General features: G+C 41.4%; 1 protein-coding gene across 1 annotated transcript in view; it reads left to right on the top strand.

The window, feature by feature from the left end:
• Nucleotides 1-13,089: 13,089 nt before the first annotated feature.
• Nucleotides 13,090-26,171, top strand: part of LOC124009488 (cadherin-2-like) — a 108,099-nt gene continuing 95,017 nt past the window's right edge. Inside the window, exons 1-2 of the mRNA XM_046321304.1 lie at nucleotides 13,090-13,370; nucleotides 15,550-15,661. Coding sequence (XP_046177260.1) covers nucleotides 13,314-13,370; nucleotides 15,550-15,661 — 169 coding nt within the window. The 5' untranslated portion in view covers nucleotides 13,090-13,313. The remainder of the gene's footprint in view (nucleotides 13,371-15,549; nucleotides 15,662-26,171) is intronic.

Raw genomic sequence — 26,171 nt, 5'->3', positions numbered from 1 at the left:
AAAGGGAGAGCAGGCAAGGCAGAGAATTGTACCACTTTACTTATTGATTTATTTAAAGGGAGAGCAGGCAAGGCAGAGAATTGTACCGCTTTACTTATTGATTTATTTAAAGGGAGAGCAGGCAAGGCAGAGAATTGTACAGCTTTACTTATTTATTGATTTATTTAAAGGGAGAGCAGGCAAGGCAGAGAATTGTACCGCTTTACTTATTGATTTATTTAAAGGGAGAGCAGGCAAGGCAGAGAATTGTTCCGCTTTACTTATTTATTTATTTAAAGGGAGAGCAGGCAAGGCAGAGAATTGGGCAGATGGCAACACCGCCAACAGAAATACTTTGTCAGCAACATTGAATGCATTTACATGGTAGAGTGGGTCCAAAGCTGGAGTAAATTAAAGTGTCCCGAGCCACAGGGCTCAGCAAAACAACACAGACACTCTGAGACACACAGTGTGGTGAGCCTTTAACATCATCATCATCATCAATGTTATTATTAACTAGGCCCTCATATTATTACCAACAACCTTCAGTGTTTTTATTTCAATATTTTCACTCCTTTTTCTTCCATTTACCACATTGCTCCTTCAGATCCATAATTAATACCAAAGGTCTTGATTGTTTTTCTCTTCTTTCCTTCCATTGACCACAGTGGACGCACAGACTTATCCCTCCCTTTATACTAAACATAGCAGGGAAAAGAGTCCAGAATGTTGAAGTCAGCAGGAACAGATGCTCAGTGTTATGTTCTGAAATGACCTAGTAAAAAGAAGGCAGGCAGAGCTGCCCTGAGAACCTGCTGAAAAGACTCCTCTCTACCTGGCGAGGCTGTCTCTCTCATCGGACTGTCTGGCCAATGACCCCTCATATCACATCTCACCAACAGGCGTTATCAATGAAGCTCACACTGAGCACCACCACAGCATCCATACTAACTAAATATACTGATCACCACAATGCCTTTGTAGTATAGCTGAAATAATATGTTCAAAGTTAAGGAGTTTTGAATTGAAAGTGAATGATTAGCATGTGTGGTCTGTCTAAACAGAGAAGTAAAGCAGGGTATCTATGATGTTGTTATGGCTCTATGAACACCCCCGATGGTTGAGTGAAACTTATCCATCTAGAAAGAGAACACCCCACTCTCCCTGGCCCCAGCGTCCCTCTGACACAGCAGCTGTGTGTGTGTGTGTGTGTGTGTGTGTGTGTGTGTGTGTGTGTGTGTGTGTGTGTGTGTGTGTGTGTGTGTGTGTGTGTGTGTGTGTGTGTGTGTGTGTGTGTGTGTGTGTGTGTGTGTGTGTGTGTGTGTGTGTGTGTGTGTGTGTGTGTGTGTGTGTGTGTGTGTCGTGCCAACACAGGTGGTTAGAGGGAGGAGCTGCTACACCTGTGAGCAGACAAGGTCTGGTACAGTGTGCACCTAAGGCGCTGTCGCTGTCCTCATCAGCCATTTATAACGCATATGATAGAGAAAGAGAGAGAGAGAATTTCTGGACAGAGACAGTATCAAAGTTCTTTGTTTTAAACTCACTTCTCTTCTGCTCTCTATTGCTGTATATGTACAGTGCATTCGGAAAGTAGTCAAACCCCTTGACTTTATTCACATTTGGCTACGTTTTCACTGAGATTCCTATCTTGCCTGAGCTAATGTGAATCGACATTCTGTCACCAGAATCCTAAACACAGTCACTGTACAATCTGTCATCAGAGTCAGGAATGCATGACATTTACAAGAGATTCTCTGTCACTATCCACTCTAGTCTAATTATTTTTTTATTTTTATTTTTGGATCTTTGCCATTCATGCTTCCCCTCCTACAGATCAGGGATCCAGACTAACATTTGTTTTTCAGTTGTGGCACCATCCCATGATTTGGTTGACCTCCCCCAAAAAACTCTGTAGCGTCACACAATAGAGAAAATATGAATAATATACATATTTTTTTTAACTAGGCATTTAAAAAGTCAGTTATTAAGAACAAATTCTTATTTTCAATGACAGCCTAGGAACAGTGGGTTAACTGCCTTGTTCAAGGGCAGAACAACAGATCTCTACCTTGTCAGCTCAGGGATTTTACCTTGCAACCTTTTGGTTATTAGTCCAACACTCTAACCACTAGGATACCTACCACCACAGTAATAATTACAGCCTTATTCTAATTTTTTTTAGAAAAGTTATCAACACTATTACAAATTTTAAAACTGAAAAATCACATTTACATAAGTATTCAGACTCTTTGCTCAGTACTTTGTTGAAGCACCTTTGGCAGCGATTATAGCCTTGAGTCTTCTTGGGTATGACGCTACAAGCTTGGCACATCTGTATTTGGATAGAATCTCCCATTCTTCTCTGCAGATCCACTCAAGCTCTGGCAGGTTGAATGGGGAGCGTTGCAGCACAGCTATGTTCAGGTCTGTCCAGAGATGTTAGGAAGGGGGAGTGGGTTCCGTCTTGCCACTCAACCATAAAGCCCTGATTGGTGGAGTGCTGCAGCGATGGTTATCCTTCTGCAAGGTTCTCCCATCTCCACAGAGGAACTCTAGAGATCTGCTAGAGTGATTCTTGGTCACCTCCCTGACCAAGGCCCTTCTTCCCCGATTGCTCAGTTTGGCTGAGCAGCCAGCTCTAGGAAGAGTCTTAGTCTTCTTCCATTTAAGAATGATGGAGGCCACTGTGTTCTTGTGGACCTTCAATGCTGCAGACGTTTTTTTGTACCCTTCCCCAGATCTGTGCATCGACACAATCCTGTCCCGGAGCTCTTTGGACAATTCCTTCGACCTCATGGCTTGGTTTTTGCTCTGACATGCACTGTCAACTGTGAGACCTTATTTAGACAGGTGTGTGCCTTTCCAAATCATGTCCAATCAATTGAATTTGGTGAGGAAAATTAATAATTTAATCAATTTTAGAATAAGGCAGTTTTTTTCTCAGCTTCAGATTGTTACCCAGCTTACTTTCTCTCAGCCCTGAAGTCACACTTATCATAAACAGAGATCTCTCCTTCCCCTCTCACCTCTCTCTCCCTTTGCCTTCCTCTTCACACCCTGGCTGGCCCAGTGGATGTGTGTCCGGAGCTCCGGACACCTCTTCCAGAGAGCTCAAGGTGACACACATTTTACTCAGGCTGCTGATGACTGTGTCATGACGTGGCCCTTTTTGGGTATAGCTAGTGGCTTCCCCCTCTCTCTGTCCTACACTCAGGTTCTGTTATCTCAGGTCGTAAATTCCTGGAGGAGACCCTCTCCCCCTGCCCCCTAGCCATGCAGAAAGAGACACATAGAGAGAACAAATCATTTCAAATGGCGAACTCCTAAATCCCCCAAATTAGGATTTGATACAAAATGTCCACTTGTGAGAAGGTAGGAATGGTCTGTGGACACTTAAGGGACGGGAATGACGAGTGTGTTTCATTTGTCCTCAGAGAGGGGAAGCTACAGTTCAAACACCAACACCACCAACCCCCGGAGCTCTTTATGGTTATATCTGAGTTGCTAATCACCCAGCTCTGTTGGTGTATGTGGGGCTCGCGAAAGCTAGCGCGAGCAGGCAGGCTGATGCAGTTCCAGCCCTCTGACACATTTAGGGTGTGCTGGGGAAGTAGAGCATAGAGAGTGCTCTTAGACGGCAGGGTTGGTATTTTTCTGCAGGGTCAGCAGAGGCTGGGGCCAAGCCAGCGTCATGGCGGATAAATCAATTAAACCCAATTAGACAGTGAGAAAAGCCAAGGTGAGAAGGTAAAATAAATGGCAACAAAAATCACCGATAGACTTAAAAGGATCCTCAATCCTTCTGCCTCTGAGGTAACTTTGTGAATACACCTGAGATTGAATCAAACTTTTTTCAGGTTCACTAACACTAACACTACAACACTATCCAGGACCTAGCGCTAGCGAGGTGTTGCAAATGATCTGCTAAATTGAGATATTGTGCTATAAAAAGCCCAACGCAGGTTTTGATGTTTCAGACTGCCATACAGTTCCTAGAGACAGCGTGGCTTGTGTTTTGTGTCACATGTGGGTGGAGAGGCACAGTGCAGTGAGTGCACAGAGAGCCCTCTGTTGTGTATGTGGGAGGTGTTTGTCAGTGTTCTGGATCATAATGGTGTGTAAGGCGTCACACAGTCACACCTCCATGCATTTTCATGTTTTGCCTCCGGGAAATCAAGGCATAGGCGTTGTGAAAAATATATAATTTAGGCATCTATTTGATTCTAATGACCATTTTAGCTAAGATATAATGTGATGACATTCCTTTTGGGATAGTAATGTAGTGCTGTGTCCACACTGAGCAGTGTGAAGCAATATGTTTCATGATCACCTTGTGAGCCGGCCAAATGAGGAAACCTTCGCTCCAAGCAACCTGCCACTAACATCTGTTGTGTTGGAAGCACATGCCTTTCTTCTTTATACCAGAGTTACATCTGAAACCAGGCTGCTTCACCCTTACATTATAAACCATGCACAAATACACACAGGCACACACAAACGGCATGATCGTTACAAACTAAATATGATCATCATTCCGAAGACAAGATCATAACACTCCAGAATTTGAAATTGTGATTCTTGTTGTCAGTCATTAACGTCCGTTGTGCTAATTAGAGAGAGCAAAGACAAGTCAATATAGGTGCTTCGATGAATCGCTAAAGTGGTTGGATATTCCTTTCCCCGGTTGCACAAACAAGAGCACTGCAAAGAGCAACAATTCGCTATGAACACAGAGTATGATATGCAGATAATGACTTGGTTGTTTTGTAGCTCTGTTCTCAGCATACCCATAATTCAAGTGGAAAATATGAATGTGTTCTGAATTAATGAAAGAAAAACAGCATCTTAAGCATTATGTGATAACCTGCTGAGTAATTCATGAGCCATTTATAACGCTGTAATGCTTCAAATTGCAATTTCCAAAAAAATGTTTTCGTAAAAAGCTAAAACCTTGATAGAGCAAGGAAATAGAATAATTGACTGGATGGGGTAGTTTGGCCGTGATCTAACTCCCTCGCTAAATTGTGATCAAATCAACTGAATGATAATCAATAATCATAGTTTACATCCAATCTAGTACTGCCAATCTAAATCCTAAACTCTGTCTCATAGGAAGCCCAGAGAGACAAATGCGAGGCGGACATCTTGGATCCTCCCAGCGACCCGAATATGATATAAATCCATCGTAGGGCTTCTGTTGCTCATACAGGCTGATGATCCCATCCTAAATCAGAGAGGCCAGACTGTCAAGGACTGACAGCCTGTCTCCTCACAGATCAATAGCGATAAGGGGAAATTGATTTCAAGCCCAGAGATCTGAGATAGGGGAGAGAACTGCTCAAGTTCCAGTCAGGGAGTGAGAGGTCCATAAGTATCATGCATATTTGAATGTCAAAGGGAATATTGACCCCTTGAAGTGATGATGACGGCTTGGTCAACATGGTTTATGCCCAATGAGAACTGTTGCGGAGAGTATCAGAGGGGACTAGATGAATACAGACCATGCATAACTTTGAACGGGATGGCATTCCTATTGTGTGCAAATGGTTTGGGACTGGGTCTGGGAGAGGAGGTGGATACTTCATTTAGATCCTCAAGAACTTGTCTGTTGGCACCGTCTTTAACCATTAATGCCCATTTGGAGTGGAGTGAGATGGAGAAGAAGATGGACTTTTGGTGCTGTGGAGGACACTGATTGGAGTTGGGTATTGATTAACCGTGACTAATCACACCTCCTTCCTCACAAGGGGTATGTTATTTGTTTCTTCTGAACCCTTCTCCCTGAGTGGGGATGTGTAATTGTGTGTGTGTGTGTGTGTGTGTGTGTGTGTGTGTGTGTGTGTGTGTGTGTGTGTGTGTGTGTGTGTGTGTGTGTGTGTGTGTGTGTGTGTGTGTGTGTGTGTGTGTGTGTGTGTGTGTGTGTGTGTGTGTGTGTGTGTGTGTGTGTGTGTGTGTGTGTGTGTGTGTGTGTGTGTGTGTGTGTGTGTGTGTGTGTGTGTGTGTGTGTGTGCGCTGTGCATGCATGTGTGTTTGTATGTGTATGTATTAATATAATTCAGTCAGAATCCCCTTCATTGGCATCATGCCAAAAGGATTAGTGTATGAATGAATAAATATGAATATTGCAATGATTTTAAGATGATTTCATTGAATTTACTTGGCTCTTCTATTTGACCTGCAGTGTGCTGGGAGATCGTGGTCTGTGAAAAATACTTTCTGGTCTCACTCTCAGAACTCAAAGCGAAATCCCAGTGCCATTTATCATTTTCTCATTCGGTGTTGAAGGAGAGAGAAAATAGAAACTTGTTCAAATGCTTCCCACTGCTCGTGTCGATTGTAGAGCACACTGTAGTGTAGAACACACTGTCAAAATAATCTGTCCACGCGGACACTTTGACAGAAAAGTACAGATTGAATTCCTCCAGGAGAAATGATTCATACTGAAATCCCACTAATGGTGATGGAATGAATGAATTAATGAATGAATAACTGAATAAATGAACAAACATGTCAACAAACACTTTTCCTGCCACACACCACCAATAAAAACAATAGCTATTGCTTTTATCTTATCTCTTAAGGACAGGCCCTGCTCGCCCCTCTCCTTGAGTTTGCCACGGCCCATGGTCCTCGCTAGTCAGCCAATCAATCGCTATTACAGCGCCAGCTATAACTACAACCCCTCAATTAAGCCAGATGCTCACTCAGCCTAGGTCTGGCTGGTCTGTAGAAGACACAGGGAGACTACACACACACACACACACACACACACACACACACACACACACACACACACACACACACACACACACACACACACACACACACACACACACACACACACACACACACACACACACACACACACACACACACACACACACACACACACACACACACACACACACACACTACATGCCAGGGCCTGCAGAGTAACATCTTCCCATTGTTTGTGGACAAGGCGATGGCACTGCTCTGTTGTGTTGACTCTTCCTCTCACAAGGATTATGATGAACCCTCTGTGCTGAAACTAGATATGACGTACAGCAGGGAACAATATGGCTCTAAAATACTGTTTTGATTTTAAATGCAATTATCGGTTTAGCTCAGACGGCACTTTAGACCATCAAACCAAGCCAGGCCACAAATCCATCAAAACTAGGTTTAAATATGTTGGTGACTGAAACATATGTAATGGGGTGACATATGCTTGGGGAGAGAGATGGCGTGCAGTGATAGTGGTGAAAAAAACATTTGAAAACCACTAAGACAGAATATACACACTACCCAGCACAACTCTATTTGGGCCTATTGTTCAAATGGCATAAAAGATTGAAAGCAGCAGATTTGGCAGTAGAAAAAAATAATCACATTGTTACTATTGTCCTCAGAAGCTCTATTGAATGCATAACAATCAAGCTTAAAAGCTGCTTTGAAAGCTAGGATGCTCCTCTCAGCTGACTCATTTGTTATAGGGCAACCTTTGACACATCGGGGAATGCCATTGGCTAACTAATTAGCCAATGATAGAGAGGGGTCAAAATATGTGGTTTTAGTCTAAAGGGCTGACATTATGTTGAAGAGATCGGAACGCCATGGTTCCAGCACTTTAAGATAGCCATCCATTCAAAGTGATGGTCTGTTTATTACTAGTCTCGTCCACAATGCGGTAGCAATTAGCCTGGGGACTATGAGAACTACGTACAGTATAGTTCATAGTCTCTGTATCAACACACATATAGTCAGCATGAAGAAGAACAGAGGATTGTAAGGGTTATAAAGGTGCCGCTGACCTCTGCCATTTTTTCTCCCTTGGAGAGATCAAGGCCACCATGGTCCTGGAGGGAAGAGCCGTTTGTGCAGAGTAATAGGCCTGGAGTCATGGGCTCCCCCCCAGGCTACCAGCCCCCACCAGAATGTCCTGGCCCCAGCCACCGGACACCTGCCCTTATTGGAGTCAACAGCAGTGTCAGCAACATGGGCCACGTGCACCTTACAGCTGGCCTGAGAGCAGTGTTATTTCTCTTCACCCATACACCTCTACATAAACACTCATTTTACAGCTGACCTGAGAGCATTGCTATAATCTCTTTACCCATACACCTCTACATAAACACTCACCTTAAGGATGACCTGAGAGCAGGGCTATTTCTCTTTACCCAGCATCCTCTACATAAATACTTCTTCTTTAGCCTCCCTCTATACAACTCCTCTTCTGGCCTTATCTACTCTACACATCCAAGTCTGTGTATGTATGATATGGGAAGAGACTATTCTGATTCGGAGTAATGATAATGATATTCCACTTCAGGCTGCATGCGGTTTTATATCATGTTGTTTTCATAAAAGGCAGCCCACAGGAGAAATATGCTGCGTACACAGTTCTCATGGGCGCAGAGTGGCGTTATGAAATATGAATCTTGATATAGCTTGATTGAATGCTCTGAGTCATAATTGGATTCCCCCACGTTCTCCCCTCCCCTCTCATCCCCCTTGTCTCCCCCCTGACAGAAGATAACCGCGACAGCGTTAATCAAAGAGAGGGAGCGTTTTGATCCCACTCTCAATTAGATTAGATTACATAAACTGAAGCAATTTGCAGAAAATGCAATATGAATTATCAACAGGTCATTCAACTTGATCTCTAACCCAATTTAGACATTGCACAGTGTAATTCTATTTCCTTTGGATATACTTGAGTTACATTTCAAATACATTTTACAGTACGTTTCTCCATTACAGTGTAGTAGATTGAATTTAATTGAACTATCGAAGTTGGAATTGTTTGATTACATGTGGATTGGGTGTTGGTAAGTAGAATTGAATGCAAAGGGAAGCCAAAAGTGTAATGATCAATTAACACAAAAGTACCTTACAGTGGATTGTAAGCATCTGTTAAAACAAATATGCAACCCAAACTCTCACTGAGTATGCTTAAACCTGAGCCAGTCATAGGTGATAGTACCATCTGTTTGCTCAAGATTACTGGTACTGGGGATTCTCTAGTGTTGTGGGTGAGAGGGAGTTAGCAAGTCAACACTGTTAGCATCAACAAACTAATTCCTCATTAGTTTTAACACACCAATATCCAGAGAGACACTATTTTTCTTTACAATGGATTGTGTATTGGGGACTCACACACACACAGTAAGCCAAAACCAAAAGCCAACCATTGGACATGTATAGCCTATGCACATAGTGTTTATTGAATGGAGTAGACATGCTTTGGAAGAAAATAGGAAGGAAAACTCTAGATCATTTTTTCTACAAGTCAAATGCTATTGCAAAGTCATAGGCTACACACAATCCTTATTTAACCTTTATCTTAATAATCTACCTAAATCTCAAAAGCACAGTAAAGATGATTATAGATTTTAACTTATGCCAACCTGTATGATATGAGGAAACATCTGGATGGTCTTCCGTCTGCTGATGTCTGCTGCCTGTTGGGAACTTGAAAGAGCATTATTCATCCCATGTTTTATTAAGAGAACATGAAAGCTGATTTACATCCATCCCTGAAGATGAGTCAACAGACTTTCACACAGAAAGGGATTCTAATGAATCACATCAGACTTATTAAGTTAAACTAAATTGACTCAGCTTTCTGTAGATATTACTCACGAATGGACCAAAGAAAAAGACGTGGTTGGGCGATATTTTCCCTAGGTAGGCCTCAAGATACTTAACGTATCAATTACTAGCTTACTAAAAACATGATTTATTGAAACTGTTTACGTTTTGTGAATGTAGCAGTGGTTCTTCACTATATTTTGATTGTTAATTACCGGAAGAGAAAAGTGTGTGGTCGCAAGCGCATTCATTTGGCGCCAGACATTTGTTTGGCTCAACACTATATACAGTATTACTCTGTTTCGACTCACACATTTTATTATGAAATGTTTACTACTAAAACAGGTCACGGTAAACAATTAAATGGACATTTTAAAAGAAATGTGAATGATTTATTTGTTTTTCCTCGCACTTGAAGAGGGGTTTGTTTGTTCACATGCGTGCAAGCGTCAAAAAAGGAAGCACGTTCAATAGGTCAAGTTTTTACCATAGAGATCCAATTAAATTAAGTATTATAAAATGGGTGGTTCAAGTCCTGAATGCTGATTGGCTGAAAGCCGTGGTATATCAGACCGTACATATCACAGGTTTGACGAAACATTTATTTTTATTGCTCTAATTATGTTGGTAACCAGTTTGTAACAGCAATAAGGCATCTCGGGGGTTTGTGGGATATGGTACTTAGCCGTGGTTTAGTGGCTATATACCACACTCCCTCAGGCCTTATTGCTTAATTCTAATGGCTAATTCTATGATTTTAACAGTCTTGTGGTTGGTAACCACAATTAACCTTTCAAATTTGTTTTGAATATTACTGAAGGCATTTTTTATCACCTTGATTGAAAAGGGTGCATGTATGGTAAGCACTGTATGTATGTAGGCTGTGTTTATTGCCTGAAGACTTGTAGGCCTATATTGTTATTCATGCATTTCTGTATGGTGATTGACCATTTGGGTATAATTATGGGCAACATTTTTTTGAACTTTTTTGTTGCCACCCGTGAGATTAAATGTCATTCCTGTTCACCTGTTATGTTGTACTTTTATCAAATGTTAAGGTTGAACACTGGCAGTTTAGTAGCTTCAATGAGGGTTACAGAAGAGTGTGAGTATCTTCTAGGCCTATGCAAATCCCAATATTAGGATAGATGCCAACTAGTTACTATATTTCACATTAAAAAAAGAATTAAGGAACAAATATATGTACTAACTTAACATGAACAGGAATTAAATTTACTCACAGGTGGCCAAAAATACATATCTAAAAGTCATACCCCTAATAGGCCAACTCTCCTGACAATAACCTAAGGATTACATTAAAAAGACCCAGCAGCTGCGTCAACCCAGGACGAAAGTGAAATAAACTAACCTAATGGTTAAATTAACCCATGAATAACATAGAGTTATTCAGGCAACCCAACTGGCTAGGTCAAAATAACCCAGCATGTGTTCTGTCCAATATTGTCCCAGTGCTGGGTTACAAAAGAACTCAAATTGGGTTGTTTTTAGCCCCCCATTTTATAGACTGTAACATTAAGGGAACCTAAAGATAAATAATCCACTTTTGTAGAGATTAAAATGTTTTATCTTGAAACGGCTTCTTCTGTGGACGAAGGAGAGGACCAAAGCGCAGCTAGTGTTCATCATGTTTAATAAAGACCATAAACTTGAACACTACAAAATACAAAACAACAAATGTGAACAAACCGAAACAGTTCTATTGGTTCAGACACACGAAGACAGATGACAACCACCCACAAAACCAACACAAAACAAGCTACCTAAATATGGTTCCCAATCAGAGACAATGACTAACACCTGCCTCTGATTGAGAACCATATCAGGCCAAACATAGAAATGAGAAAACTAGACACACAACATAGGATGCCCACTCAGCTCACGTCCTGACCAACACTAAAACAAAGAAAACACAAAATCTGTTTTTTAAAATGTGCAATATGCAGAAATTGCTTCACCATTTCCTAGTTGCTAAAATTCTAATAGTTTACCTAATTTCATTTTATGTAACAAAACAAGCCATCTACTGTACAGTGTAGAGTATCCTTGTACAATCTAAACAGTTGTGAAATATATTTTCAATAAACAAAAATATTGTATTTTCAACTGTTTGAAGCTGGTGTACAAAACCGGAGGTAAAAGACACAAAAACGAAAATGAAGCAAGGGATCCATAGAAATAGTGCACGTACAACAGACTTCTTAGACTTGCAATCAATGGGAATGACAGATCTATAAATCACATTTCTACGTGAATTTGGTTAGTTCAACCGAAAAGTTACATATTGCAGCTTTAATAAAGCAGTCAAAATCTAGGTACATGAGCAACTAAACATTTTTCAATTCTAGACATTTATGTCCCTTCATAGTGTGTTTGCCGAACCATGACCATCATCCACATAGCTATCCCACTGAGAACAGATGTCAATTCAACATCTATTTTTATTGATATGAAGTGGAAACAATGTTGATTCAACCAGTGTGTACCCAGTGGGATTTATTTTATTTTTACAAACTTTGTTTTTTTGTGTCAGCAATTAGACATTTTACTTATCATTGAGGCTGTTATTTACATACCCTTCAAAAATAATTAACCCTGCATTAATCAGAAATGAAATTACACTTAATATTCTTGCACATAAGGTAAAGTTGCCCCAAATTACCCTAATATCTGTGTCTGCCTCCACACACTGCAACATCCACCACAATAGCCCCACAGATTGAGAGGTGTCACATTTGATTTGCATTGAGGCTGTTATTTGCATACCCTTAAAAGTAATTAAAAGTAATTAACCTTAATTAACACTTAATATTCTTTCATATAAGGTGAAATGTAAGATAACCAATTTGCTGTGAGCCATATAGATCAAGCCCTATCTATCAATACTCTTCTAGCAGGTTGGAGACACCCTTCATTGATCCATGATTGGCAGCTATATAGTACGATTAGGAATAGGAAACCTTTTATAGACTCTTATACATTTCATTGCAGTTGCAGTAAAATATGAAATCATGTCTAGGTAGGAAAGTATGGCAATATTTAATCAGTGTTTTATAGGGGTCTGTTTACTGTTCAGCAGGTGCCAAAATGATTTCTTCATTTTTTTGTCAGATAGGCATAGATGGAAGACTAAACCTGATAAATATTCAATTGCCTATGATGAATGTAGAGCATAATCATCCTCAGTAGAAACCCAAGTGTGTCATTCATTTGGATAAAGCTCAAAATAATAATTCATTCATAGGCCTAATATAAAAATAATGCAAGATTAAGGGCATGTATTTAAATCTCCCAGCCTGAGCTTCCCCTAACATTTTCAGGCAGCGAGAGGAGGGCAGCAGACTGTCGATAAAATACTTAAAGTGCTTTTCAACAGATTGTATGTTTGTTTTTAGATTGGAGAAGGAGGAGTTTCGAGACGACCGAGTCTCAAGGAGCCACATTGTGTTTAGTGAACTTGACAAATTGACCAGTAGGGAGAGACAGTGAGAGATCCTGGCACAGCGACAGGGCATTTTCTGTTGTAGGGACTGTATGCATGGGAGGGAGTAGCAGCCTCAGTACCAGGCGGTGATCTCAGATCGGAGCGGAGACTGGATAGGGGAGGCTGCTACATGCTGCTGCCGCTGCCGCCTTTGTTGTAAGCAGGGAACGTTTGGTTTCACCACTACATCCAGACTGCAGCAGATATACGGATATTTATCACGCATTGAAAGGGAAAATACATAACAAACGGCATATCAATGTACTTATACGAGGGCAGGGGACTGCTTCTGTTCACGCTCTTGGCCGCTCTGCAGGTAATGTGTCTCCGGAACGGTTTTGTTGAGTTGCACAAGACAGTTCTAGGACTATTGCTTTCTTTCTGTGACGATGCTGCTGCTGTGATCTGACGGGTTTACGTGCCTGGTTGTCCGTTATAGCTTGCCTCCAAAAAGGCTACATGGTCATTTTTGGGATGGATGCTCGTTATAATGCATCCAGTATTGGGAACTTGGATATGTGATGCGTCAACAAATAATGACAAGATGTAGTAAATTGATGTTGCGTGAAGATCAACCCTGGTTTGCTTGGAGCCGAAAGCACTACAGTAGTCTATTTGAAGGATGGGATGCTTGGCCATTTAAAAAGCTTCGCTTGTTCAAAATATGTTATTGTGTTGACTACAATGTATCACTCTCTAGTACCATATTCGCTGTGATGCAGGCTATGGGTTACAAAAGCCTATCATTATTTCTTCCTAACGGACACGGAATGAGCCTCGAGGCAATGGCCCTTTACGTATTTTAATTAGGCTATCAGTGCAAACAACAGTTACGGTGCACTTATGTTGAGTTTCTCTAGGTTAGTGCAATCCAGAAACTCTGCCAGAGACTATGCTGTGTTCGTTTTTGATTTCCTAACTACAAAATCGTCTTGACCTCAGCTGCTTATAGTGCCTCGGCAGAGTGTAAAGTAGGTTACCAAAGTAGCCTAGTCCAACCTTGTACTTACCACATTTTATAGTTCATTCTGAAATGATGTATCTTTTAATAAGTAATTTAGGCCTGACCTAGCCTACTTGAGTTGTAAAATAAAAATTAAGGATTTTTTACATTTAAATTGCCAAAATGTTTAAATAATTAAAGCTGTAATATGAGAGGCAGTCTAATGAAATGTAGGCCCATGTATTAATTTTAAAAAACGAACTATGCTGTTCTATGCATGGTGGTGTGCTCTGTCAATTGATGATGTAGTGTGCTAGAAAGCCAGGCATACACCTCCCCCCGCCCCTCCCCCAGCATATTCGATTTCAATTCCACTGATGTTGAATGGCAAGTGGCATGGATACTCTCAATTCTTGTTTTCCGTGGAATTCTTCTTGTTTCACATTCTTTTGTTGTCCGGTCTGGCCCTTCTAAATAAATAGTATTAAGTGTATTTGGGGATGTGGGATCATATGCTCGTTTTATTTTTGTTTTGGATAGTTTTTGATCAATTTGATGCCCATTATGTGGTAGCTAGTAATATATTATGTGTTATGTTATAATAGACGACGCACACTTGATGAGATAATTGTCAAACTCTAGATCTATCTAATGTCTAATTTGTGTTCAATTGAATTTGTTCCATGAATGTTTGTATGTTTGTAAATACATAAAGTGACGGATAATAATTTATTATGTAACAAATGGCAGAAATATACCTTATCGGATTCAACATCAGACCACTGTGATTAAATCAGAGATAGAGTTGGGGGAGATGAAGAGGGATGATGATGGGGGAGATGAAGAGGGATGACGATGGGGAGGCGATGAAGAGGGATGATGATGGGGAGGCGATGAAGAGGGATGAAGATGGGGGAGATGAAGAGGGAGGATGATGATGGGGGAGATAAAGAGGGATGATGATGGGGGAGACGAAGAGGGATGATGATGGGGAGGCGATGAAGAGGGATGAAGATGGGGGAGATAAAGAGGGATGATGATGATGGGGGAGATCAAGAGGGATGATGATTTAGTGTTTTGTTTGAGTAGACACAGGAATTCACACACACAGATGCTTTCACCCCTACAGAGTGTTAGGAGTTGTAGCCTAGCTCTACTGTTCCTGAACTTCAAAGCATCCTGTGTACTCAGATCAGAGTAGTGATAAGGGGGACCAGCCAGTAGTGAGCCATAGACCCAACATAGAGCCATAACCAAGGCCTGGGACTGGGCCTGATTCTGGGCCCCTCTCTATCTCCTCAAAGAGACAAATGTGGCCTGTTCTTGCCTAGCCATGCTCATTGGCTAATGGTTAACCCTTTTGGCCTCATTATCCTAATTGCAGTCCTTGCTATAAAAACAACAGGTGCATTTGTATGACTATGGAGGGAGATAGAGTGGAGGGTTCAGAACGTGACCAGGAGTTTTTGGGGTAGTCGAAAGTGCATTTTAGTGGGGGATGATTTGTGATTCTGAATCATTCTAACCCCCTTCCCCCTCCTACCCCCCTTAGGTTGCAACAGAGGGCAGGGGCACCCCTCCTCTGTGTCGGCCGGGCTTCTCTGAAGATATGTACGTTGCAGAGATTCCAGAGAGTGCAGAGAAAGGACAGGCCCTTTTCAATGGTAAGTCCTGGTTTGAATAGATTTGTTTTCCATTACACTCTTTACTGCCTGTTTGTAGTATGTTTGTGCACATGTGCTTAAGTGTTTGTGTGTGTGTTTCAAGTTTGAATGTCACATGCACAAGTACAGTGAAATGCCTTACTTGTGTGTGTGTGTGTGTGTGTGTGTGTGTGTGTGTGTGTGTGTGTGTGTGTGTGTGTGTGTGTGTGTGTGTGTGTGTGTGTGTGTGTGTGTGTGTGTGTGTGTGTGTGTGTGTGTGTGTGTGTGTGTGTGTGTGTGTGTGTGTGTGTGTGTGTGTGTGTGTGTGTGTGTGTGTGTGTGTACTGTGTTTCATTCAACACATGTAGGATGTTGAGTGCGGTCGTGGGTAACAACAAACATCAAACATATTTAGCAATTAGCGTTGCTATTATGTGGGCCTAAAACCCCATGTTGTTTGGCTTGTAAACAATGAAATGTCAATCTGGATAAATGTAGCTCTACTTCTAATAATTTGCTTACACAGGTCTTTTTTCCACAACAGTCATGTTCAATTCTATTTTCCCGGGATTGAACCCACTACCCTGTCTTAATTTGCTTACACGGGTCTTTTTTGAACAACAGAGTTCAATCATTTTCTCTCTCCAGTCTTAGCACAGTGTCGCCGAAAAAAAACAATTCTTAAACAGTAGGACAATGTTTTCCAGCTTACTTGCTTTAAAAAAAAAATGTTGAGCTCTGAATTTAAAGAATAAAAAAAAAAAGTAAAACCATTTTAAATTAGATTACTTTATACAGTACCCCTCATAGAAAATCCATAAACTTGAAGTCTTGGAAAGTTTCAAAGATGGAGACCCACTGCAATTTTCTTCTGAATAGGAAATGAAAAACCAAACCTCTCTACTTGTTTTTAAATGGAACCATGGCAGTTGTAATTCAAAAGGTGAACACATTGGATGCACTTGGGTGCAAAGCACAGTCATGGAATAGAAATTGTACTTATATCTTCTATGTCTGTTTCTGCATGTCAAACACCATTCGTTATGACACATAAGCTAACCCACACAGATCAAATGGTCAAAGCTTTTATATTTTGTGTACTAATCGTGGACATATGCAATAATTATTATGCAAGTAAATTATTATGTTGCTTTCACAGTCATTAAATCATTGTTTCTGCCATGTTAGCCTTAAACAGGTTCAAGGAAATGTGTAATACTTGCAAGTACAGTTGAAGTCGGAAGTTTACATACACTTAGGTTGGAGTCATTAAAACTAGTTTTTCAACCACTCCACAAAATTCTTGTTCACAAACTATAGTTTTGGCAAGTCGGTTAGGACTTCTACTTTGTGCATGACACAAGTCATTTTTCCAACAATTGATTACAGACAGATTACTTCACTTATAATTCACTGTATCACAATTCCAGTGGGTCAGAAGTTTACATACACTAAGTTGATTGTGCCTTTAAACAGATTGGAAAATTCCCGAAAATTATGTCATGGCTTCTTTAGAAGCTTCTGATAGCCTAATTGACATAATTTGAGTCAATAGGAGGTGTACCTTTTGTATGTATTTCAAGGCCTATCTTCAAATTCAGTGCCTATTTGCTTGACATCATGGGGAAATAAATAAAAATCAGCCAAGACCCCAGAAAAAAAATTGTAGACCTCCACAAGTCTGGTTCAAATGCCTGAAGGTACTACGTTCATCTGTACAAACAATAGTATACAAGTATAAACACCATGGGACCACGCAGCCATCATACCACTCAGGAAGGAGACTTGTTATGTCTAATAGATATGAATGTACTTTGGTGCGAAAGGTGCAAGTCAATCCCAGAACAACAGCAAAGGACCTTGTGAAGATGCTGGAGGAAACAGGTACAACAGTATCTATATCCACAGTAAAACGAGTCCTATATCGACATAACCCGAAAGGACACTCGGCAAGGAAGAAGCCACTGCTCCAAAGCCGCCATAAAAAAAAGCCAGACTACAGTTTGCTACACATGGAGATAAAGATCATACTTTTTGGAGAAATGTCCTCTGGTCTGATGAAACAAAAATATGACTGTTTGGCCATAATGACCATCATTATGTTTGGAGGAAAAAGGGGGAGGCTTACAAGCCAAAGAACCCCATCCCATCCTTGAAGCACAGGGGTGGCAGCATCATGCTGTGCGGGTGCTTTGCTGCAGGAGGGACTTCACAAAATAGATGGCATCATGAGGTAGGAAAATTATGTGGATATATGGAAGCTACATCTCAAGACATTAGTCAGGGAGTTAAAGCTTGGTCGAAAATGGGTCTTCCAAATTGGCAATGACCCCACGTATATTTCCAAAGTTGTGGCAAAATGGCTTAAGGACAACAAAGTCAAGGTATTGGAGTGGCCATCACAAAGCCCTAACCTCAATCCTATAGAAAATGTGTGGGCAGAATTGAAAAAGCGTGTGCGAGCAAGGAGGCCTACAAACCTGACTAAGTTACACCAGCTCTGTCAAGCTTGTCGAAGGCTACCTGAAACTTTTGACCCATGTTGAACAATTTAAAGGCAATGCTACCAAATACTAATTGAGTTTATGTAAACTTCTGACCCACTGGGAATGTGATGAAAGAAATAAAAGCTGAAATAAATTGTTCTCTCTACTATTATTCTGACATTTCACATTCTGAAAATAAAGTGGTGATCCTAACTGGCCTAAGACAGGGAATTTTTACTAGGGTTAAATGTCAGGAATTGTGAAAAACTGAGTTTAAATGTATTTGGCTAAGGTGTATGTAAACTTCCGACTTCAACTGTACATAGCAGAAACATAAAGGAAAGAAGTGGTAAGTGGCCACGCTGTTTTATAATCCCAACCCCTCTCAATGGCTGTCATTTCCTTTCAACACAGCTTCAGTATCACAGTTGTGTTTGTACAGTATCTGCTCTGTTGGAAATACAACATCGAAAAGCACAGCTTGATACATCTGACTATGCTTTTATCTGTTTCTTTTTGCTTCTATACTGTATCCCTCAGAAAAGCAAGACAAAATCAATGTAATGTTTTGTTTTTCATTATTATAATGATACTGACCCGCAACATGATTGGAAACAGTAATTACAATGTATCATGGAAAACATGACCAATTAATTGCTTTTTTGCGGTTAACTACTCCCTAAGTAAAAGTGCTGCCACACAAACAAATATCACACGATTACAGTCACCAATAGCACATCTGAACAGTGCTGAGACTGAAGGCATCAGTTCGTCTGGTGCCTAGCAAGGTGAACCATATGAGTGTGCTCGCATACTGCCTTCATTTTTGGGGAAAGAAGTGGCAATAGTGCTGTTCGTCCATTTTGAGATGCTGTTGCCAGCATACACTTCCTCAAAATAGTCAGAATTAATCTAAGATAACTCAAGAAATATGTAATTCATTTGGATGTTTTTGCCAGGGAGATCTTAGTTGCGCAATTTTGCATCTGACTAGGATGTTTGGTGCAGTATTTCTCAAGTGAAAAAATGTGCTACAAGGACGAGTCGTTTCTTGTTGAATGACAACAGGTACTTAATTGAAGAATCCCTACTGTTGACCAATCGCAGACGAGAGGGCATAGACTTTGACTACCGACTTCGACTTGCCTGTAGTCTGCTCAAACAGTCGAAAAAACCCTTGCCAAAGTCCAAAACAAACAAAAAAGTCACAAAATGTCATCATAATATATGCACAAACTGTTCTGAACTGTTTCGGCTGGGAAGCATGCGGACAAGTGGAGGCTGGTGGGAGGAGCTATAGGAGGACGGGCTAATTGTAATGGCTGGAATGGGATAAACAAAACGGAGTCAAACATGTGCTTTCTATATATTTGCTACCATACCATTGATTCCATTCCAGTCATTACAATGAGCCCGTCCTGCTATAGCTCCTCCCACCAGCCTCCTCTGTCGCCTTGAGAGTGACTGCCAATAATAAAAGAGGAATATACCACCAATGTGCCATCCCAGGGATTTGGGCCTTGAGGTCATCTGAACCAGAAACTAGCTCCAGTTGCGTTGGATTTCACAGTGTGTTCTAAAATTCACAGTCAGCTGAGAGTGTGAGTCAGAAGAGACTGGGAGGGCGAGAAGGAAGGAGAGAGAAGGAGAGAAGAGCGAGAGATAAAAAGAGAGAAAGGGAAAGAAGGAGAGTAATGGAGTTGTGGTTGGAATGGAAAGAGAGAGCTTCCTTATACCTGCTCTACAGCTCAACCTCCAGTTTGATCCTCCAGGTGATGGATTTCCCTTTCAGTTGAATTGTGGATGGGCCGTGACCAGGGGTAATCAGGTCCCCTTTTGTCTGCCCCCCTTCACCCTTCCCCTCACCTTCCTCTCTCCTCTTCTCTTTCTTTACCCTCCCTCACCTCCTCTCTCCTCTGCTCTTTCTTTTCCCTCCCTTCCCCTAGCCCTCAGCCCTCTATGGGGAGAGAGGTTCTCGGACAGGGAGAGAGAGCGAGGCACAGCACCCCTATGTCATTGTAATGCGTTGGCCTGGAGCTGGGGCTGCATGGGGCTCAGTAGCTCAGTGGCGTGGGATGATGCTAATGAAAGCTCCAGTCTCTAATGAAAGGCTCCTGTGGCATGTTTTGAAAGACAAAGCTCCCACGGTGTGGAGTGAGTGTTAAGCCCCCCCCCTCCTGTTTTCTAACTCCACTTTCACCATGCTGCTTGTGAATATTGTTTTTACCAGGAGGCAGGGAAACAAGGGCTTTTTGAGAGGCTCCTAGCCACAAGAGGTGTAGTGTGGAGACTAACGCCATGACACCTTTGTGTTTTTTTCTTTCAGTGAGAATGTCTGCCTCCTGTGCATTTAATTACTTTTCTTAATTGCATCCTTAGGCCCTAAATAATAAATGAATGAAGACTGACTGACTGAATCTAGTTGCAGTCATTCGCCTCAACCATACCTGAGTGTTCATGCTCATTGTAACAGAAAATCCTTCCTTGTTATATCAGAAATAATCTAGCAGCTTCCTTGTAATATGCATGGACCTGTCCTCCTTTAGAAAAGCTATTAGAGAGTATAGTTATACTAAGCTCTCTCTGTAGAGCTGGAATAGATTCCTTCTTCAAAGTTAGGTAGGAGTATCGTTGTGAATATGACTGTAACCCTATCAGTATACAGTACTAGGTAACGGTAATACGATCACTTTGTTCTTGCGGCAGTTGACCCTGTGGTGAGTGGAGACAATAGGAGCCTACCCTACTGTCTCTGAAGGTGATTCATTTCAGTAATTGATTTACAGAATACACACCCTGAGTAGATCTGGGAGAACATCAGCATTCACATGCACATTTTTTTGGAATGAATAACAAAACCCAAAGTTTTCTAGGCCCAAAACACATTTAGCTCTGCTTGGGTATTTTCTATAATGGCAATTCCTCCACAATAAGCAGAAGTAATTGTTTAATTATAAAGACGTAATTATTTGTTAGGTGATGCAGATCCAGAGATTAACTATTGGTTGGCCCTGGCGAATGCTCCATCGGTTTTCAATGGAATTGTTCAGGTGGCTCTGAACAAAGTTCATTAGCAGGGCAGTGGAGGGGAAAGTGAGGGAGGACAATTATTTTGCTACGGGGCCTCCTCTCCTATGTATCCGATGATGTGGAAAAGAGGATTTTAGCTCTTTGTTTGTGAACGTAAAGCCCACAGACTCAGGCGGTTTCCCACTGTCAGCCCCAAGGGCCTCTCGTGACCTTGTCTTTAAGCATCCCTATTTGTTTAGGGCTGGCTGATACCGAGTCCCTGAGTGGAGGCCTATATATCTACTCCCACTCACTACACTCATCACCATTCACTAACACAGCTTAGCTAAGACTGTGTCACCACCAGTGAGTATTCCTATAGAAAGGACATTTTAACATTCATGTCGTGTTCATTTCCTGTTTGATCAAAATGACTCATCTGATGAAATCATCAGGTAAAATGGCCGGTATGGCTGGCGATGGTAGTGTGGACTGGGTCTTGGGGCTGCTGGTTAATGGGTTAATGGAGAATTGGCTATAGAGAGCTGACATGTATTGTCCTGCCTTTCAGACTAGGGGGCTTTTTAAGCAGAATTGTAAAGTGAGTCAGTAACAGCAGCATTATTCAGCAGAGTCTTTCCTCTCCAAAACTGGGTTAATGAAAAAGCCCAAAAGCCTAATTGAACTTAATACATGCTCCTCTCACAAGCAGCCACCCTGCCTCCCCAACCCCCCACCACCTACTTTCAATCTTTATCTTTATTCCACACTCCCCAAGCTCTTAAGTTTCAGATGTTTTCGCCAATTAAGTGTGCTGGGCTGATGGAAGGCAACTGTGGTTACAGTCTTCTTCAACCTCAGTTGAAGTGCTTTTAACGCCAGTGCGTCGACCGTGTCCACTGAGCTGTCTGTATCTGGCTCCACTGACTGGGGGTTCAAACCCTGAGCCGTCCTGGGGAGACACAGTTGACCGATTTCACTATATGGTTTAAACAAGCAGTGAGAGAGGGAGAGGGAGAGAGAGATAGAGAGAGACTTTGTGTGTACAACATCGGCTCTTTTTCTCTGTCTAATGAAATGTACGGTATACTGGATGGAAAGACCTGGGCATAAGAAATCACAACACATTCCATGACTTTGTTGTTTAGTGTCGTTACCTTTCCCTGCTCTGTTTGATTAATACAAACCTCTTGAACCCACAGAGAATCAGACCCTTTTGACAAAAATAAAATATTGTGAGAAAAATAAATGATACCCATTTTTTTCTGGCTTTTTATGTTTTATTGGGGGGGGGGGGGTGAGACTCCATTTGTATGGTGTTGTTGTTGTGGTTCTCTGCACTTTGTCAAGGATCCTGATGACCCCTGGTATAGAGTACAGCTGGGGCAGCTCTCAGAAGTGCTTGAGAGGCCCGTGTGTTTGGTGAGACGTGATCCTGGTCGACTCCGTCCTGTAAATTGGGGCCGGTGCTCAACCTCTTACAGCTCCAGGAAGGAGGAGGTGGTGCTTCTCCCTGCGTGTGTGTGTGTGTTTGCCTGTACTGTGGGGGGCCGGGGGGTGAGCTCACACTGAATGGAGAGACCAGCCAATGGAGGTTGTGACCCTCAACGGGGTGGCCCCATGTGCACGACACCTCTCGGGGCATGCTGTCCTGACTTGCCAAAATTAACATCTATCACTGGAAAATGGAGAGTCGGAGCATTCAGAGGGAGCACCGGTCAGTTGGATCTTTATGGATGTTTCCACCATCCTCCATACAATACATGACAAATGGTAATGAATTAACGTGACTATCACAACGAAGTCAAAGGCATCTGCATTAGTTATGAGAGGCTGCCTGCGGAACACTGGAACACTAAGGGAATGTGATCCTCTTCTAATTGATGAACGCCCAATATGCCCCCATAACTATATAATACATTATAACAAAGATACATACATTCAGGGGACGGGATGATCAGAAAACACATTGCTTTTGTAAATAATGTGTATCTGAGGGTTAGCCTGAGTTAGTGTCATGGCACAGCACATCATGGTCATAGATAAGACAATGTGTAATAGCCTCGTGCAATGAAGGCTCTCACTGGCTACCTTGCTGCAGATGAGGTTGTGTAGCAAAGCACTGTCTGAAGCACTGATGTCTGTGCCAATCCTGAATTATTCAATAGTCAAACAAGGCTGCCTTAATATTCTAATCCCTTGGTGAGATGAGAACCATAAATACAGAAGAGACATCATCCTTCAGTCAGATGCGAAGAGGAGAGGAACAGGGGCTAGGAACAGCAGGACAACCAGCCCTTTATTTTCTTTTTCATTACAAGGATTGCATGTTACACAAGTTCCTCCATCTCTGTTTTCTAAAGTCCGACATCAAGTGCAACCCCACGACCGCACCTCTCTCCCCATCTCATTTGACGGGGGTTCTAAATTCCAATCCCCCGCTTCCCTTGTTTTAAGCCGATGCAGCACTTCTTTCTGGGTGATCCTGTTTGCAGCACCAGTCCATAGCTCTCCTTCTCATTCCCACCCCCCCCCCCCCCTTCTCAGTTTTCCCGCACCAAGCGGATCAATAGATCCAGGGTCTTTGTTTGGCCTGATCAATATGTTGTAATGAAGGCTGTGCTCCAATTCCCAGATAAAGCATGGAAGAATCAGCTTTATTTTTGTATTGTTATGAGAACCTATACATTTTCATCACCTGCCCGCCTGTGTTGGTTTTGCCCCATGCCACGCCACCATGGCCTAGATAACCGCCACATATTGTGTCGGTTGATTGGATCTCAGTGGTATACAGTTCCTTCAGAAAGTATTCATACCCCTTGACTTATTTTACATTTTGTTGAGTTACAGCCTGAATTCAACATGGAATAAATTGATTTTTACACACAATACCCCATAATGACAAAGTGAAATCATGTTTTTACAGAAATATCTCATTTACATATGTATTCACACCCATGAGTCAATACATGTTAGAATCACCTTTGGCAGCGGTTACAACTGTCTTGCTGGTTAAGTCTCCAAGAGATTTGCACCCCTGGATTGTACAATATTTGACCATTATTATTTTCTAAATTCTTCAAGCTCTCTCAAGTCTTGCTATAGATTTTCAAGCAGATTTAGGTAGAAAACTGTAACACGGTCACTCGGGAACATTCACTGTCTTCTGGTAAGCAACTCCAATGTAGATTTGGCCTTGTGTTTTAGGTTATTGTCCTGCTGTCAGCTACAAATGTCTGGTGGAAAGCAGACTGATTCAGTTTTTCCTCTAGGATTTTGCCTGTGCTAAGCTCCATTCCGTTTATTTTTCATCCTGAAGAACTCCCCAGCCTTTAACGATTACAAGCATACCCATAACATGATGCAGCCACCACCATGCTTGAACATATGGAGAGTGGTACTCAGTAATGTGTTGGATTGGATTTGCCCCAAACATAACACTTTGTATTCAGGACAAGTGTGAATTGCTTTATCACATTTCTTGCCGTATACATTTTTTATTTGGTATTTTGGTATTTTATTAGGATCCCCATTAGGTGTTGCAAAAGCAGCAGCTACTCTTCCTGGAGTCCACACAAAAACATGAAACATGTCTATTAATGTTCTGTATTATGTCAAGAACTGCACAAGGACAGAACTACATCAAAAAACAAAACAAAAAAAGGCACACGTATCCTACATATCAATACCAATACAAAAATACAAACTATTAGGTCAATTAAGGTAGAGGCATTGTGTCGTGAGGCGTTGCTTTATCTGTTTTTTGAAACCAGGTTTGCTGTACAATAATGGCTCTATATAAAACTGTATGCTTTCTTGAATTTGTTCTGGATTTGGGGTCTGTGAAAAGACTCCTGGTGGCATGTCTGATGGGGTAAATGTGTGTGTCAGAGCAGTGTGAAAGTTGACTGCAACAATTTGCGATTTTTCAACACATTAATGTTTCTTATAAAAAGTGATGCAGTCAGTCTCTCCTCAACTCTTAGCCTAGAGAGACTGGCATGCATAGTTTTTATATCAGCCCTCTGATTACAATGAAGATCAAAATGTGCCGCTCTGTTTTGGGGCCAGCTGCAGCTTAACTAGATCTCTGCTCGCGGCACGTTCGTGCCTTGTTGCAAAGAGGATGCATGTTTTGGAATATATGTATTCTTTACAGACGTCCTTCTCTGTCAATCAGGTTCGTATTGTAGAGTAACTCCAATGTTGTGGATCCATCCTCAGTTTTCTCCTATCACAGCCATTCAACTCTGTAACTGTTTTAAAGTCACCATTGTCATGGTGAAATCCCTGAGTGGTTTCCTTACTCTCCAGAAACTGAGTTAGGAAGGATGCCTGTTTTTTTTGTAGTGACTGTGTTTATTGATACACCATCCAAAGTGTAATTAATAACTTCACCATGCTTTTTCAATTTTTTACCCATCTTCCAATATGTGCACTTTGTGAGGCATTGGAAAACTCCCTGGTCTTTGTGGATGAATTGTGTTTGAAATTCACTGCTTGACTGACGGACCTTACAGATGACCTTACAGAGATGAGGTAGTTGTTCAAAAATTATGTTAAACACTATTATTGCAACTTATTGTGTGACTAATTCAGCACATTTTTACTCCTAAGCTTATTAAGGCTTGTCATTAACAAAGAGGTTGAATAGTTATTTACTAAATATATTTCAGCGTTTCATTTTTTATTAATTTGATGTTTTTGTTTGTTAAATACAGTACCAGTCAAAAGTTTTGACACACCTACTCATTCAAGGGTTTTTATTTATTTTTGCTATTTTCTACATTGTAGAATAATAGTGAATACCTCAAAACTATGAAATAACACTTATGGAAAAATGTAGTAACCAAAAAAGGGTTAAAAAAAATCTAAATGTATTTTATATTCTTCAAAGTGGCCACCCTTTGCCTTGATGACAGCTTTGCACACTCTTAGTATTCTGTCAACCAGATTCACCTGGAATGCTTTTCCAACAGTCTTGAAGAAGTTCCCACATATGCTGGGCACATGTTGGCTGCTTTTCCTTCAATGTG

This window comes from Oncorhynchus gorbuscha, linkage group LG22, assembly GCF_021184085.1.
Source record: "Oncorhynchus gorbuscha isolate QuinsamMale2020 ecotype Even-year linkage group LG22, OgorEven_v1.0, whole genome shotgun sequence".
NCBI lineage: Eukaryota > Metazoa > Chordata > Actinopteri > Salmoniformes > Salmonidae > Oncorhynchus > Oncorhynchus gorbuscha.
The sequence above is the reverse complement of the archived record's forward strand: the minus strand, read 5'-3'. Positions and strand labels throughout refer to the sequence as shown.